Source organism: Falco biarmicus, chromosome 5, assembly GCF_023638135.1.
Source record: "Falco biarmicus isolate bFalBia1 chromosome 5, bFalBia1.pri, whole genome shotgun sequence".
Lineage (NCBI taxonomy): Eukaryota > Metazoa > Chordata > Aves > Falconiformes > Falconidae > Falco > Falco biarmicus.
The window spans coordinates 91,879,402-91,896,679 of record NC_079292.1 but is presented as its reverse complement, the minus strand read 5'-3'; the positions used below and the strand labels follow the sequence as shown (position 1 = coordinate 91,896,679).

General features: G+C 52.6%; 1 protein-coding gene across 1 annotated transcript; it reads right to left on the bottom strand.

The window, feature by feature from the left end:
- Nucleotides 1-2,823: 2,823 nt before the first annotated feature.
- Nucleotides 2,824-14,890, bottom strand: LOC130150558 (T-cell surface glycoprotein CD4-like). Its single transcript, XM_056341628.1, has 10 exons — nt 14,532-14,890; nt 8,664-8,801; nt 6,848-7,003; nt 6,619-6,762; nt 6,106-6,378; nt 5,297-5,659; nt 4,939-5,181; nt 4,730-4,848; nt 4,432-4,499; nt 2,824-3,212 (listed from the first exon to the last, which is right to left on the bottom strand). Exons 2-10 carry the CDS (start codon nt 8,728-8,730, stop codon nt 3,197-3,199), a joined length of 1,449 nt encoding a protein of 482 aa, XP_056197603.1. The 5' UTR covers nt 8,731-8,801; nt 14,532-14,890; the 3' UTR covers nt 2,824-3,196.
- Nucleotides 14,891-17,278: the final 2,388 nt, after the last annotated feature.

Here is a 17,278-nt window from a genome sequence, read left to right as displayed (position 1 = left end):
TGTAAGTATTGCCATGCACGCCCTTCTGAGTCCTGCCATCATCTCAGGGCCACTCTGACGAGCTGTCACCACAAGATAAAATATGCCTGTCATTGTGTTTGCTGCTTTGTAGAGCTGTATATCGCCATGCTTCATGTTGTGCAAGAGGCATTATTCCATTGCATAGTGCAGGTATGTCCCTGTCACACCTAGCAAAGGGAGAAGCCCTCAGCGCCTCCTGAGAAGGACCAGGATACATGCAGCACACCCCTGGGATGCCACAAGGAAGGGACCACACAAAAGTGGCTCTGAAGGCAGTGTGCTGTGTCAGGATGGGAGCATGCTGTGGCATTACCGCACCCCAGGCCTGGGCAAGATGTTCCTGCAGTCCACTCCAGCTGGGGACTCATCAGGTGCATTTACATCAACACTGATATTTGTAATACTTATGTATTATTCTTCTCTGGTCTGAGCCTCCACCTCCATACTGCCTTGAAGCCCACACTGAAGCTTTCACTGTTGCACTCGTATGGAAAGCAAAGCCCATCTAGGACTCGCTCTGTGGATGCCTTTCCTCTCAGTCAGGGTGGTCTGTGCACCTAGGGCACAAAGGAGGTCATCGTGTGAAAACATACAGACAGGAGAGCTGCCAAAAAAAGATTTATGAGATTGGAGCCTAGAGCGGTTTGGGCTTGCAGGTGAGTTTCAAGTAGAGCAGGGCAGGGTCATGACAGCTGAGATCAGGAGACCTGCTGAGGAAAGGTGCGGTGTTGAGGAAGGCTTACCATTTTTGTTACGCTCATCGAGATGGGACAACTGGAAGCTGTGCATCTGTGGACATGGCCGTGCATCCCAGTGGCATCCCAGTGGCACCATCATGTCTGCTGTAATGCCAGGCATGCATCCACACAGTGCCACTCCTCACCCCAGGAAAGGACCAGCCTGGGCTTGGGGACTGCTGATGCCTGCTGGCACGAGATCAGGGCTGGCTGGGGCAGCCTTCCAGAGCCGCAGGCAGCGCAGGCACAGCTGTGCTCCCTGAGCCACCCGTGCGGGCACCTCTGCTACCAAGGCATGTCATCCCGGGCAGGACGGGTTTGGTGGACTCAGTGCTGGAGGCCAGGCAGAACCTGTCAGCTTAGTCTTTTTTTTTTTTTTTTTTTTTTTTTGTCAGGCTGATTGACTCACCGAAAAAGTGAAAGCTTGTGGTTTTAGGTACAGGGGTGGTCGGTTCAGCTGCCAGAGCCTCAGGTGAGCAGCTGAACGGCTGGAGGTGGCTGCAGTGCCGGAGGAGACCATGGTGGATACTCACCCAAGGTGCTGCTCTGTCCCACCCGGGCATCAGGTGGTGCAGGATCAATCCCTCTGCTCTGGACACCCATGTGAGTAGAAAGAGAAGCAAAACTGGGTACTCAAGCAGTTATTTAAGGAGAAGGGTCTGGACTGCAGGAGCAGGGTTTGGTTTTGGTTGAGGGGACTATGCCCCCACTTTGTCATGATGGTTGTATTGACTGCCACGGACCCTGCACTCATTTTCCCTCATACAGCACCCAAACTTGGCCTCTTCTTAAGCCCTGGTGATGACTTGTTGAGCAGACTGATGGGCTTCAGACAGCTCCCAAGGTACGCTGGCCATCAGGGACAGGGCAGGAGCAGGAGTGACTGCAAGCACCAGGATATGGACCAAGGCTTTTTTCAAAATTACTGTCATGTTTTGTGCACAAGCTATGGGAAGGAAAACAGCATTAGCGCCAGCCTTTGTCGCTCCTGTTTGTGTGAGGATGATGGTGGAGAAGCAAGCATGAGAGCAGTGGTGGCCCACACCTGCTGCCACAGCCACCTGGGGCTGCGTCCCCACTCCAGGGGAGAGGTGGGGACACACACATGCATGACACTGTTTCCCCTGGCTCGCAGATGTTGTCGCTGCTGTTGTTGCCACCTGTCCTTTCTCTGCCAGTGACGGTGATGTTGGTGTGACTGCTACAGAGAAACCCCCGCCTCCAGCACCGGGCATCCTGCGGGAGGGTCTGTGCCATGTGGAGTCCTTCCCACAGCTCAGCCCCCGCTGCCCCCCCAGCCAGCCCAGTGCAGCCGAGCAGACCCGGACCGCAGCCGGTGGCAGCTGTGGGACCCCAAGGGCTTTGTGACCTGCCACTAGCAGATGGCAGAATAACTTCTATAAACACAAGGCTTCTGTGTACATATTTTACCAGATTTTTTCTTTCAGGACATTCTGGCATCTCAGCAACACACTTTTACTTTCATCCTAAATTCCCTGGGCTTTCCACTCCCTTTTCCCATCTCCTTGAGCCCGCAGAGAGTCATTTTGGTGAGAACCATTTTTAGTGGCTTTCGCAGAGGTGCCTGCTCTCTCTGCTCTGTGGGCTTGCTCAGTCCAAGGCTGGTTTGTTCTCCTCGGAAATGACTTTGCCACCCCCTTCCCAAACTTACCTTCTAGATCAACATTCACAACTTCTTCAGGCTCTGATTTCCAGAAGCTATTGCTCTCTTGAACTGCCCTTCTGACACAGGAAGTCCCCAGTTACCCCACTGCCCACGGCATTTCCACCTGTGCACTGGTGTGTTGTGGGAGAGGGGAAGGCTACGGGCTGAGGGATGGGACTGGGGGTTTCGCAGGGCTCAGACCACCCAGGAGAGGGGAATGAGGACTGACAGGTTTCACGGAGAGCAGAGGGCATGAAGGAAAGCTCATGGCAGCCAGGGGTGTGGGAGACAGTGAGAATCAGGATTCCACATCCTAGCAGGAAAGGGAGAAATGTGAATTTGAACCAGACAAGCGTGCCTCACAAAAAATTTAGTTCAGCAGCAAAAAAACCCCACCACCCAACCCTGAAGTAATTTATTGTCTCTCAGGCAGATAAAAGCAGTGCATAAAATTAGTTCCACAAGAAGGTCAAATTAAGTGCATGAGCAAAATGCAGGCACATATATATATGTACATATCTCTCTCTTCTGTTCAGTGTCTCTCATTATAGAACTGGGGATCAATCATAACTCTTAAGGGTTTCTTGACTTGTCTGTCGGCTGCTAGCCAGACAGCAACCCTCCATGGCATTAGACTGAGGGAATGATGAAGGAATCCAGAATTACATCAAAACAGGAGAAAGGGAGATGGATGCACAGAGCACTATGGGCTGGCAGGTGTTTTGGGACAGGCAGAGACTTCATCAGTCCTTCTGACTCCAGTGCTGCAATACTACTTATTCAGCTGGCTGCAAGAGAAAAGTGTTACGTGAGTACCAGTACTGTAGAGGTGAAAAGCTTCACTCAGATACCTCGAAGCCAGCCAGCCTCCCACTTTGTTGCACAGTGTAGAGGATGCCTGCCTGCCTCAGTAGCTGCGGATGCAGATAGTTACTTCTGCATCCACGTGGCTGCAGTTCAGGTTTCAGTTACACTGAGCTGCTTACTTGGCAAAGAGAGTTAAGGAACAACTGTATCAGCACTTGTATTCCACAGATTTATCTAGGTTTGGATGTAGCTGTATGAGCTTTGTCCTCTCCTTAAGGGGATTTTTTTTTAACCTTGACAAAATGGAGGTGATGAGGTGAATTCTTTGGCACATGGTATGCTAAGCAGCTCTTCACCAAATACACATCCTAGCTATAACGCGGTATTTGCCCTAAACACCCTCACTGAAAAAAAGTAGGTGAAACCATCACAGTGTGCCACTGTCACCAGTGAAAATTAAGCAGAAGTCCAGTTCTGTACCTCTACATTCATTCAACTTGTTCATGCAATATTTATGCTGCCCTTGGCTCTCCACTCCCAGTGACAGAACAGCTGTGAGCGTTTCTCCACAGCTGCTTCTGATGCCTGATACCCTGTCAGCCTAAAGGGCTGGAAAAGGGCAGCTGCTCTGCTGAGAAACCCTCGCTCCTGAAAAGGGTCAGGACTATTTCACATCACACAGGACCTTTGAGAGAGGGCATGGTTCACAGTGTTCTGTGATTTTCTCTTCTCTTTCCTCACTCCCTGGAGTTTACTGGCAATTTTCACAGGTTGAAGCCCAGCACTGTGCTAGCAGAGCTGGAATTACATTATGGACATCACACATTTTCAAAATCTGGGTTTCATCCTTGGGCTTGGCTGTGTGCCTTCTGCCTCCACAGCCTTGATATCCAGGTCCCAGACCCACTGTGGAACCTACCAAAGGGCTCTGGAACTTCTGCTTGGGTTTGGCTAACAGCTCTCTGCTCGACAGTTTCCTAGCAGAGTGCTACCATGGGTTTGGGGCATAACAGGACATTCATTAAACATAGCTCATAACGCTTACACATGACTTAACGTGGGTAAGAGCTGAAGACGCTGAGCTGCAGCTGTGCTGTAGCACCAAGCAGGCTCAAGCTCCACTTGTCCCCACTCAGCCGTCTGGCTCTCCCACCTTGGAACAGGAGTCTGCCCCTTCTGGGTGCCCTTGTTGTCACTTACTGTTGGCACTGACATGTCTTGTTTTCCAGCAAGTATTGTCTTGCTCGTGCCATCCTTTTTGCCCGTTGCTGCCAGGAGAGAAGGGATAAAGAAGGATAATTTTATGCTTCAAATGCTTTCCTCTGAAGTAGTAGTAAGGTACTGCCTGACCTCTGCAGGCTGTCCATCTCTAATCATTTGCTCTGAGTCTATGGACTGACCCTTTGTTCTGCCCCACACCCAGAGAGAAAATCGGACTCCTCCTGTGCCCTGGGGACACTGCCATCTCTTTGCCCATCACAGGGACCAGGGCACTCACCCTTCTCCGCTGCCAGCTTATGCCGTTGATGATGCACAGGCATGCAAGGCCAAACACCAATATGCTGCCTCCGACGCTTGCTCCGATTGCCATATAGCTAATCCAAACAGGAGCTTCCTCTGTGGAAGGAGAAAAATATCCAGACACAGAAACAAAGAGAATTTTAAGGCTTTTGTGTGGAGGCAGGAAGGTGATGCTGGTTTCCATACCCACGAGGTAGTGAAGGCTGATCTTCCTCTCGTTGTCTTCCATGAGGTGACAGTTCCACAGCCCTGCAGCACTGACATTCACCTCCACCTTCACTTCGTGCTGCTTTGACTTCTTGACGTCCACCTGAGTCCCATTCACACGTTCCCAGAGCAAGTGGGCATTGGGTGGGAGCGGACTGGAGACCTGGCAGGTGAGGGTCACCTCAGCCCTGCTGGGGAGCGGCCCAGCAGGGTCAGCCGAGACTGTGAGGGTAAGAAAAGGACACGTGAGTGGGAGGATGGGAAGATGGGTCCACACGTATTCTTGTGGCTTCCAGGTTTCTGCAGCTCCTCATCTCTCGATCCGCTTCTCTCTCACCTTTCATCACCAGCAGCTCTATCTGGCTCTGTGTGTACCTCCTGCTGTACACCAGCCGGCACCAGTACTGCCCAGAGTGGCTGAAATGGACTTTGGGAATTTTCACTTCTATGGCACTTTGAGGTTTGCTTTCAGGTATCTCAAACCGCAAGGGGCTGCTTTTTTTGGTCTCGTGCTGCTCTCCTCGTGCCGTGATGTTGAAATCAAGCAGCTCATGAGCAGTCGCACTTTCCTTTTGCTTCCAGCTCAGCTGGCCTGTGAAACCTTCTTGCCATTTTACCTTCTGGAAGTTCAGACGCCATGACAAGGTGACAGTGCTATCGACAGCTGCATACTTTCTTTCCAAATCTGGATTCTGAAAACCTGAATTCAATAGAGACAGGGAATACAGAGGCAAGGAAAGCCACAGCTACACTTCTCAGTGTCCTCCCTTGCTCTGCAGAGACACAGGCTGTGCTCGGTTGAAAGAGGACTTGGAGAAAAACTGAGAGATACTCCAGGAAGGTTGAACGGTTAGTGTCTGAGGAGAGGTTTAAAGAGCCAAAGCACCCAAGCTCACCAGAGCTGAGAAGAACAGACCCCAGGGAGAGGAGGATCCTCTCCTTACAAAGCCTGGAGAGGAAAATGGGAGCAAGTGTGGAACAGAGCTCAGGCAGCAGAGCCATCGCCAAGCTGCAGTGCTGGAAGCTGTGGGAGATCAGCCCTGGAGCACCATTGCTTGGGGTGCTGGAAAGCAAAAGCTTGGCTCACGAGCTGGAGGGAGCAATGGTTCTCGAGCCTGTGTGAGTTGCATTTTGGCTGTTGCATACCTAATACCTTCACATCAAAGGTGATGTTGTGATCAATCAATGGAGAGTCTGAATGGACATGACACGTCCAAGTCCCATTGTCCGTAGCCTTCAGTTGCTTTAACATCAGTATGTATTTTTGAGGGGTCTTGTTTTGTAGTTGTGGTGTCACGGTGTGATTGTTACTGTCAAACAATGTGATGCTGAGGTGGGGTAGAGGATGGGATGAATTTTGCATTAAAATCAGCTCGGGGACCTCTTTTGGTAGGAAGTGTCCGTCCAGAGAGATTGTCACTGTAAAAAGGAAAAGCACAGCCAGTAACTCAACTCCTCTTCCAGCCAGAAAGGGACGAGTGTCACAGCAAAGAGAACACGGGGACACTGTGCCCTGCAGCTGGAGGAGAAATGAACTATCATAGCCCAGGCCAGAGAAACGGCAGCCTGGATAAGGAATCCCAGGAGAGACGCCTCTCTGAGCCCTGCAGTCCCCAGCCCCCTTGCCCCCTCGTGGATCAAAGTCCTCTGGTCACTCACGTTGAAAGACATGCAGTGAGATACTGACTGTGCGAGAGCCAGAATCACAGGTGTAGATGCCAGCATCGGAGAGCTTCAGGTCCCACACCTTCAGGTGCTTACTGGTGGAGCTGATTTCAGATCGATCCGTCATGGTGGCTTTGCCTTTTGTTAAAATAAGCTTTGTTAGGAAGGGAGAGGTTTCTTAGCCGTGTACTGGGGAGAAGGGGTGATGAATTGGGAGCCTTACCTCTCAAATGGTTACTTTTAAACTGCCTTACAACAAGCCTGTAGTACCTCCAGGTCACCCCTGTGTCGTGAGGTATGCCTCTGCAGCTCAGGGTCACCGTCTGTCCTGCGACCCCAACCTGCAGTTCATTTTGCTGAGCCATGACGGGGACCAGACCTGCAAGCCGATGCCCACCGAGAAAGGCAGATGTTCACTGCCCGAAGGCTGCCTCAGCGAACGCTTCCCGCCCCTCCAGAAAGACGCATGTATTTCTCCTCACTTTCCAGATACTGGGAAGATTATCCTCAATTTCTGAGTTTTTCACACCTTTGCCTCATCACTCAACCAGCCCTTTTCTTTTCAGCTTCCCCCTGGGGCCCTTCTCCTGGCTCTCGGCTATTCTGTTTCACATGTGTTCAGAAACGGGGAAAATACCAGTGGTTCTTCTGGATTCACCATCATTCACAATTTTGAGATGTCAACAGTTTTACTGAAACGACCCTTTCCCACTGGACGAGATTTAGTTGTTGTACTGGTGGAAAAGGCCGGACAGCGTGTGCCAGCCCTGCTTCACTCCCCAGTCAAGACTTGCAGCAGCACTGGCAAATCTGCTCACCCCTTCTTTCAATTTTTGCATGGAGCAAGACTGAAAGCCCAGGAAAACGAAAGGATAAAGTAAAACAGAAAGAAAGAAGGCTGGCCTAACGGTGGGTTCCTGTGGTTGGGTGAGGGCTATGTGACAGTGAAAGCAGGAGGATGTACAACATGGAGGAACATTAGGAGCAGTTTCTCGGAAGAACTGCTTCCCTTCCTTCGCTGGGAAGAGGGTTTCTGCAGGAGACCATAAGAAGCAGATGGAGTTGCCGAGGAAATGAGTTGCTGGGAATGAGGGGGCTGTGGTCTCCTGCCTCACTGCTGGTGAGCCCTCAGTGCTGCCTAGCCTGCAGGTCCCCCAGGTGACCCTAGTGCTAGGGAGCCACAGAAGTGCAAAATAAAAAAGTTTCTGTGAGTTTAACAGAGGGTTTTCCACAAGTTACGTATTCCTCCAAGGGCATAGGCAATCCACAACATTGCCAGTACAGATTTTCAGTAATCACATATCAGACCACAGAAAATGACAATTTTGTCTTGAACTGTGAAATTATGTTATTAACAAGAAAGGGTATTTTTTGCTTTGCTTGAAAGGTAAATCTTTATACTTTTGCATAAAAGATTTCCAATCTTTCCTCTGCAACCAGAGGAATCAAAGCTGAGTATCTGAGAAATGCAGGCTTGGCCTTACTCAGTCGCCTTCCTTTCTTGGGAAATAAGCACTGAAAGGGTCACCAGACTGTGTAACATCAGCAGTCAAGCCAAGGAAGCTGGTACCATCACACTGGTAAGGGCAGATCTGTGGCGAGGAGCATGTGGTTCTGCCCCGACAGCTGGAGGCAGCTTTGGTGGGAACCCCACTGCTGCATCCCTGCAGGGCAGCTCCCTGAGCCTGCTGGTGCCCAGACACCCCAGTTTGACTGGCAGGCTCAGCCAAATGGGGCCGGGAACAACCTGAGGCCCAAAGCCTGAGCTGTCCATGCTGCCTCTGAAATAGCAGGACATGGATGCAGGGAGCCTCCCAGCTTCCAGCCCCGCTGCCCTAACCTCCAGAGCGCTGCTGGGCAGGGCAGGGGTGGGCAGGCGAGGCAAGCGGCTGCTGCCGCAGCTTCCTGGCTGGAAGGAGCCTGCTCCGAACAGGTACGTTACATGGCAAACTGCAAGGAGCCTAAACCTACCCCAGATGTCGCTAAGGCTTGTGGAAAGGCTGTAAGAACCGGGGGGATTTGCTGAGCCGAGGACTCACCCAGATGCAGAACCAAGACGGCAAGCACGGCAAGCACGCTACCCACCACCGTGCCCAAAGTCTCCATCGCTGCAGGGACACGCCTCACTGCTGCAGGCTGCGGCGGTGGAAGTGCTCTCCTTCCCCAGGGGTGCTGGCCTGGAAGACCCAAACGCTCTGTTAATAACGCTTGGTTTTCAGACTTGGGTGGATGGGATCCATGTTCCCGGTCAGTACCCACCACCCGTCAGTGCAGCAACGTGGAAACTGATCGGTGAAGTCACCAGAGCCCTGTGTTTCAGCAAAGAATCCAGCTGCAGTGTTGCCCCTGGTGTTTGGTATTAAACATCCCTAGGTATTCCTTGGCCTTCCTTGGACTGCAGGTGTTCGTGCTGCCAAGAGGTCTGTGCTTTTTCACTTCTCCATGGTGGGTTATCATCGCTCCCGCAGCGATTAAGGCGAACGACATACAGGGCTCAGTTAGCAGGAAGACAGCCAGCAGGCTGAGGGAGGTAATTATTTCCCTCTGTTTGGCCCACCTGAGGTGTCATCTAGGACACAGGGTTCACTTTAGGGCCCCCAGTATAAGGCAGATGCCAATAAACTGGACAGAGCCCAATGGAGGGGTACTGGGATGGTGAAGAGGTTAGGGAGTGACAGAAAGCTGGGTTTGGAGGGGAGAGGCAGGGGAGCCAAGGTGGGATCTCATTTCAGTCTCCCATTATCTAAAGGATGCTACCTGGAAGAAGCAGCAACTGTCTCCTCAGAGAGACATGGGAGAGGAGCAGGAGGCAGCAGCCAGAGGTTGCAGCAAGGAACTGTTGACTAGATATAAGGAAGAATTTTCTTGCTGCTGAAGGTGGTGCAGCACTGGAATAGATGCCGAGCGATGCCAGGCAATCTGCGCCCTTGGAGATGTCCACAGGTTCCCTGGATGAGGCCCTGAGCAAGGTGCTGCCGTTTTAGGGTCAGCCCAGCTGTGAGCAGGAAGTTGGACCCGAGGCCTCCGGAGGTCCCTTGCCATCTAAATATTTCTGTGTGATTTTGTGAGTCTATGATTGAGGCCACCTTTAGGCTGTTATTAATATTTTTCTTTAGTTTGTTTTTTTGCCTGCTTATTTCTTACCTTAAAAATCTCAATAACCACCAGGTCTGGTGGCATTGGAAAGACTTGCTGGAATCCTTAGGGCTGTTCAACAGAAAGTTTGGGGAGAAGGGAGGTATGAGGTGGGAAAGAAGAAGTTGCGTTGATGGTAACAGAGACTGAAGTGGGAACTGGGACTTAGTTATGGTGTTGGGTTTTCAGATCAGACGAAGTATCTGGCTGTAGCAGAGACTGAGCGCTGGCATCAGCTGCAGCTGGGTGGACTGACAAGGTGAAGGGGACCATGGCTGCTGGCGCGAGGAGACTGCCAAGCTCTCCATCCCTAATCCAAGGCGTATGTTGCAACAAGGAAGCCAAGCAGGTTGACTGGTTGGAGCGAGCAAAACCAGTGAGGCAACCTCACTTCTTGGAGAGCAGGGGCTCCCCATGCCAAGAGAGTGACAGACGGAAGGCTGGAATTATAACAGGAGTGAACTCAAACAAAATGCAAGAATAATTTTGTACTGTATTTATATGTATGGTGTGCAATATTAAGTATAATATATTCTGTTAGAGGACACTTGAATATTGAAATTAATTTAAATTATCAGAGCACATGAAGCTATCAAAGAGTAGATGAAAACATCAGTGCTACATTTACATGGGGATCAGGTCAGTGTGACTGGCACTCTGACGGCCAGGCAGATGCACACGTGTGCATGTATGCAAAGTGCAGGTGCAAGAGCAAGGCAGCAGCCATGTGCGCCATCAGAAGCAGAATAGATGGCAAAGGCACGGTCAGAGAAGATTTGTGGGTTGCCTCGTGTAAGTCAAAAACCCAGCCCAGCCCCAGAGAATATTTGCATGAGCTGTTTTGTGCGAAACAAATACAACAAAGGAGCCAGTGCATGCGGCTGGAGACCACTTCTAGCAAGATGCAGCAGCAGCGATGAAGCAGTTTGCTGGGCTATGCTGCAGAATAAAGACGGGGGCAACAGCAAGGCATCTGTATGCATCTCACTGCAAAGAAACATCTATAACCGAGAACTGGCGTAGGGCCCTAGGAGCTGCTCCTGAGACGACCGGAGAAACCTCATCCCCGCTGTGAATACTGGCGTCGCCTGTCCCAGCAGCACCAGTGGGAAAAGCCAGCCCTGGCTCTAACGCGGTACCTGCACATCAACAGGGTCAGTGCTGGATTTCAAATATTTTCAAGTCATTAAACTTTATATAAAACCTGAAGGTAATGGAACAGGTAAAAATGAAATCGCTGAGTCACACTCCATCATTCTGTTTTGGCCAGGAATCTCTATTTTCTGTCATCTTCTGGCTTCGGTTTGTTCTTCGCCTTCTTGCTGCCCAGTTTTGAGCAAACCCACACTGCCAGGGCGCCCGGGGCCGGTGAACCGCTGCCCCTGCCCTGCTTGGTAAGGGCAGATCGAGACATCTTTGCTTTTCTGTTTCTTCTTGTGGTTTCACATCTTGTGCGTTCCTACTTCATTCTCACTAACCTTTGCCTTTCTGTGGCAGACCCCACAGCACGGTGTGTGCCACCTACGTGCCACCTACGTGCCACCAGCCAGCGGGCAGTGCACGTTGCCCTCAGCTAGCATTTTTCACACACTTTTCTTGCTCTCCCTGTTTATCTCTGCTGCTCAGCCATGCCACTTCCTATTTTTCCCCCGAGTCTTTCTATCACCTTCTGCATCCCTCCAGGCCAGACGAGAGGCAACGCTGCTCTGGAGTTTAGGGATGGGAGGGAGCAAGGCTCTGCGGCGTTAAGCGAGCGAGCGGGCAGCAGACCCCCAGCCTCCTGACAGACAGCCCCGCTGTATCTTACCCTGCTGCTGGTAAATTAACTGGTGTCAGGGAATGTCCCCAGGCGCTGGAACACACTCATCAGTCCTGTTAAATTGCTAGAACAATTCCTGACACATTTTTGGCCCAGGGCAACTCTCACTCTCCCGAGCAGCTCCTGGGATGCATTTAGGTGTTAGCGTGGGCCAGGGACCACTCCGTTAGGTGGCTGGCTTGTAGCCAGTTCATTCTGGAGATTGAGTGAGTTTAATAGCCCAGACCATCTCATGCCGGTTGGCCTCTGTGCCAGAATTGTCCAGGCACACTTGATTTATTAGCACGTCCAGTGACAGAGGAGCAGGGCTCCCTCCCAAGTGAACATCGATTTCCATTTCATTTTAACTTCTCCCTCTTATTAAACTGGTTTAATTTCCTTCTTTACTTATTTTAATGATCCCTGCCTCTCTGAGGGATAGGGAAAGGAGGTAGCGAGCGGTCTTCCCCAGGGGCATGATGCCTGCTGGAGGAAGCCTGGCCGGGAGAACATCTGCTTGGGAGAGCGGCTGGCAGCCCCCCTCTCCCTCTGGCCCCCAGCCCCACGGCTGGCACCTGAGACAAGCTGTCCCCCCGCCTGGCACGGGCTGGCGCAGGAGGAAACTGAAATAAAAAACAGCTCAGCAACCGCTTCTGATGCAGAGCGGGCCATCTCCCTCTCTTGGTGTGTTCCTGTGCCTCTTTCATGCAGTGTGGTTTTCTTGTTTTCCTCTCTTGCTCTTGCTTGTGGCTATGCTTTTGATCTGGCAGCAGCTCGCTCTGCTGGGGCGGGGGGGCCTCCCAGCCCCCCCGCCCCCCCCCCCCCCCTCCGTACTGGGCTCCCTGCCGCAGCTGCTGCTGCTGCTCTTCCCTTTGCCGCTGCCTCACGCCCTGCACACCGGCTGGCCTTGGCTCTGGGGCACGGGGCTGCAGCCGATCACCTCCCTTTTTCCCAGTTCAAACATCCAAAGCGAAGCTGGTCTGGCTCTTGGAGTAGCGGTTTCCTTGGAATTACTTATTAACGTTAAAGCAAACGTATGGGAGCGGCAGGCAGGGTAAGAGAGCAAACGCAACAGAAATAGCCGGCAGAGAGCAAAGACATGATAGCAGTGAAGGTTATTTCACAGGCCCCGCTGTCCCCGTGCGACTGACTGACCCTGCCTCAGTTTCCCCTTGTGCACCTCTGGCCGGCCAGGGGAGCAGCCGCGAAAGGGACCTGCTGGAGCCAGGGCTGGGGGCCAGGCTGGCCACCTGCCCATCCCCCTTGAGGGATGTCCCACTGTCAGGACATGGCAGGGTGGCCGGGCCACCGGCCCAGCTCTCTGGCCATAACATGCCCCTGGCCAAGGCGGGTGCCCCGACCCAGGCGGGTGCCCTGGGAAGCAGCTTCATGGCCACAGCCCTGGCTGCTCCCTCCAGCCTCTGGCAGCCGAAGGGGAACCCCAGACCTGCCCTTGCCTCACGGGCGCTGCAGCACCGGCTTTCTGAGCTTCCCCCCCCAGCTGCCAGCCCTGCTTCTTTCCCCCTAACCCTCCTCTTCTTTGCTCCACAAGCCACCTTTTGCCCTGCAGTCCACAGCTGCAGCCCAACGGTGACTTTCTAAAGCCACGGCGGACTGTGACTAGCCAAAGTGCCGAGATGCCCTCTGAAGGCAGGCTCTCCATCGCCCTGCCGAGCCATGTGCACGCTTGGGATGATGTTCAGGTACCGTTAAGGCAGCTGCCAAAGTAGGGACAGCGAGACCTTACCACACAGTTGGCTTGATGTACAGCCCAGGCAGGGTCAGGGTCTATACACATACTGATACGGTCAGCACAGCAAAACGGCGTGTTTCTGCCCATTCCCAGCAAAAAAGCATCCCTCCTTTATTTTTCCCTAGTGAATACAGAGTCCTCACGTGAGGCTGCAGTGGATCGGGTGGGCACCATCCCTGGGTGCCCGAGAGCCGTGAGTGGGAACGGGAGGGATGCTCAGTTTGGATGAGGCAAGCCCGGCCGCAGTGCAGGCAGCTTTGGCAGCCATGTTCGTGGGTAGGATACCCACTGGTAGGATAAAGGAAAACCCTGTGAATCGATTTGAGACTAAAATGCAGCCAGGACTGCAGAGGACTGTCCTGTTTCTAGCAAAGAACACTAAGTAGTGTCCTGAGCTCAGCCCTGATGCGCCATGGAGAGGGATACCTGAGGGGGCTGGTGGAGGCTGGGCAGGATGCACCACCTGAAAGTTGAAAAATTCAACCAGAAATGAAACTCTGGTTTTCAACAGTGCGGTGGCCCATGGAAGGGGAAGGCAAGGCTCTTTTCTGGTGTCCTTAAATTGAAAGGATCCCTCTTTCCCCAAGAAAGCCCTGAGCTAGTGGATCGGGCTGCACCGGCAGCCGGTGCCGGGCAGGGAGCCAGTCAGCTCGGATTAGCAGAGCGGAGCCCTCTGGCCTCAGCACATACAGATGTCAGCAGACGTCCCTCCTCAGCCAGATACTGGCATCTTCTTATTTTTCAGGCTTTTTTTAGCATAAAGTTCCCTTCCCTGGAGGGCATGCAGAGAAGGTGATAGCAAGTGGCAGCTGGTGGAAGGCTGCTCCCCAGTGCATTTCCAGTCCTTGGCAATACACGGTCACCAGAGACAGACCCCTCGTAGTGGACATTTTTCTCTATATGTGGGTTTAAAAGACCTGTGAGATCTCCAGGCTCCAAGGCATGTTGAGCTTTTTGTAGCCCCCTCCTTTTTGCCCTCTTCAGGGAAACATCTAGGGAGGCAAACACTTCTCAGTTAAAACTAAAAGGCCTCGGAGAGTCGCACAGCAGAAAGTCAAAGGTTCAAGATGGTTTTACATCAGACCTATAAGTGGGGCAAACCCAGACCCATCAGAGCTGAAACAGCAACTTGCGTGGAATAGTAAAAGTTCATAACATTAAAAAACCCGAAAACATATTGGCCTCTTTTCTCAGAGAAATAAAGAAAGAAAGTTTCCTTACCTCTTCTCCTTCCTCTCTGCCTCTGCGTTTCTGTCTCCTTGTGTTTGTCACCTGCCGTAATTGATCTCACTCAGCTACAGCTGAAACAAAAGAAGAATGAAGTCGATGTTCAGAAAGCAGCTCAACAGACGTGGGCCTTGATGTCTCCTCCTCTCCAGCTGGAGCGTCAGCAAGGTCTTGCTGCTGGTCCGGCTTCTGCTGACATCCGCCAGCTTCTCTCGGCAGATGGTGGATTTCCAGGCGCATGTGATTTCGACTTGGTGTGAACAGAGATGGAGACCATAACGGAAGGCGATGTATGGCAGTGCCTGGGGAGAATGAGTGTGAAACAGAGAGAGCCTATTGGCCATATGGCGGCTGATGGGATGCCGTGACGGGGCTGGAACTTAAAAGCAAACAGTTGGAAACTGGTTCTGCTCTACTGGCAAAGAAAGCTCGCAGATGAAGGTATCAGCTGAGCAGATCCGGACCCAGCTCACCTCTGACAGTGTCTAAGAGCCAGCTGACCTCCGTTCCCCAGCCTGCCTCCTGCATCACCCGCAAAGGAGGCACCTCTGTGGCGCGAGCCGGGGACCTGAGCCCAGGAGTAGCGTGGGGATGATAATAGAAGAAGAAGGGATCCCTGGCGATGTTAGAGATACCTGTCTGTGGAGGATGGCTGAGATCTGGGGTGAGATGAGAGAATTTAATTTTTTTTATAGCAGTGGCAGGTTGACCTCAGCTGGCTGCCAGCTGCCCACCCAGCCACTGTCCCTCACCCTCCTCAGCAGGGCAGGGGAAGAAGATAAGAGCAAAGATCTCTCATGGGTATCTTGTCAAGAGAAGGACACGGACATGGCTTACCAGTTACCGCCACGGGCAAAACGGATTTGACTTGGGGAAAGTTTAATTTAATTTATGGCCCATTAAAAACAGAGTAGGGTAGTGAGGAATGAAAACAAAAGTAAAAACACCTTCCTTCCCCCACCTGCCTTTCCTTCACAGGCCCAGCTTCACCCCTGACTCTTCTGCCCCTCTTTCCTCCCCCCGCGTGTCACAGGGGGACAGGTTGTGAGCGCTGCCTTGGCCGCTCCTTCCTGCTCGTGCTGGTACCCTGCTCCGACGTGGGGTCCTTCATGATGTGCTCCAGTGCAGGTCCTTCCTATGGGCTGCAGTTCTTCTGTTCATCTTGACGTAAGAAAGACATTTTTTCCAGTGAGAAAGACCATTCACCAGAGCAACCTCCTGAGAGATGTGGCAGAGTCCCCATCGCTGGGGCCTTTCAAGATAGTGTACAAGATCTTGTACAGGGTGCTAGATAATCCCATCTGGGGTTTCCCACAAAAGGCTGGGCCAGATGGTCTTTCCAGGTCTTGCCCAGACTGGGCTGTTCTATGATTTGATGATTCTAACTGCTCCAGATGGGCTACTGCCCTTCGGGAACAGGCTGCTCCAGCATGGGTCCTCCACAGGCCACAGTTCCTGCCAGTGAACCTGCTCCAGCACTGGCTCCTCTCCACAAACCCCATATCCTGCCAGGAGCTGCTCCGACATGGACTCTGCGTGGGCTGCAGGTGGATATCTGCTCCAGAGCCTGGATGGAGCACCTGTCCCCTCCTGCACTGATCTTGGTGTCTGCAGAGCCATTTCTCACATTTTCTCCTCTCTCTCATGGCTGCTGTGCAGTGGTTTATATCCTTTCTTAAATATGTTACCACAGAGGCACCCCCAGTGTTGTCGGTTGGCTCAGTTTGGCCCACGGTGGGTCTGGCCTGGACACAGCTGTGATTGACTTGGGGCCAGCTCCTCCTCACGTCTCACCGAAGCCACCCATGCAGCCCCTCTGCTACCAAAACCTTGCCATGCAAACCCACTGCAAGGTTGCTCTTGGGTAACCTGCACCGCTACTGAATCTCAGCTGTTTCCCTTCTCTGTAGGGCGGAGGAGGGGGCTTTTGTGGTTTTCCACCCACATTTGGTCTCTCTCTCTCTGAATCCCAGCCTCAGTCAAGACGGCGGAAACCCACTGAGCCCCAGACATGGCTGAGATTTCATCTCTGTGCCACCCACTCTCCTCCTGGCAGCCACTTGCCCCTTTGTCTGGAGGATGGGGGTTTGAGACCCCCAAAGCAACCAGGCTTTGGAGGAGCGGGGACAGACAAACACAGCACGGAGGTTCCTAATGTGCCACCAGGTGTGAAAGGAACAGCACGGATCAGGCCTTGAGCACACCAAGTCGTCCATTGCTTTGTCTTTGGAGAAAGGTGAAGCCATCCCATCACAGTGAAAGAGCTGTGAGACAGGAGCTTCCCAGTGTGGGATACAGGTGATGGGATGGGATGGGGTGATGGGATGGGATGGGACGGGACGGGACAGGATGGGACGGGATGGGATGGGATGGGACGGGACGGGACGGGACGGGATGGGACGGGACGGGATGGGACGGGACGGGATGGGACGGGACGCGACAGGACGGGACGGGACGGGACGGGATGGGATGGGATGGGATGGGATGGGATGGGATGGGATGGGATGGGATGGGATGGGATGGGATAGCTGCCTGCTTTGCCAATGTCCAGAGCCTGTGAAAGCCCCATTCTGAGACATGGCTCTCCTGCGAGAGACTACCACATCACACCAGCATCTTCAAAATGCTCTCGCATGCTTGCAAATAGTAAATGTCCATTTTGGATCCTAGCTGCCAGAGAGGGGCTGTCCTGGGAAAAACAGAGCTGGCAAAAGTCAGGTTGGGATTGTAAGAGCCTGGCG

What these genes read in the sequence shown, in the direction of transcription:
- LOC130150558 (XM_056341628.1), bottom strand. Translation starts at nt 8,730, where the DNA reads ATGGAGACTTTGGGCACGGTGGTGGGTAGCGTGCTTGCCGTGCTTGCC. An exon ending in AGAGCTGCTGGTGATGAAAG is followed by an intron (nt 5,182 to 5,296) that starts GTGAGAGAGAAG and finishes TTACCCTCACAG; the next exon opens with TCTCGGCTGACCCTGCTGGG. An exon ending in TAAGCTGGCAGCGGAGAAGG is followed by an intron (nt 4,500 to 4,729) that starts GTGAGTGCCCTG and finishes CTCTCCTGGCAG; the next exon opens with CAACGGGCAAAAAGGATGGC.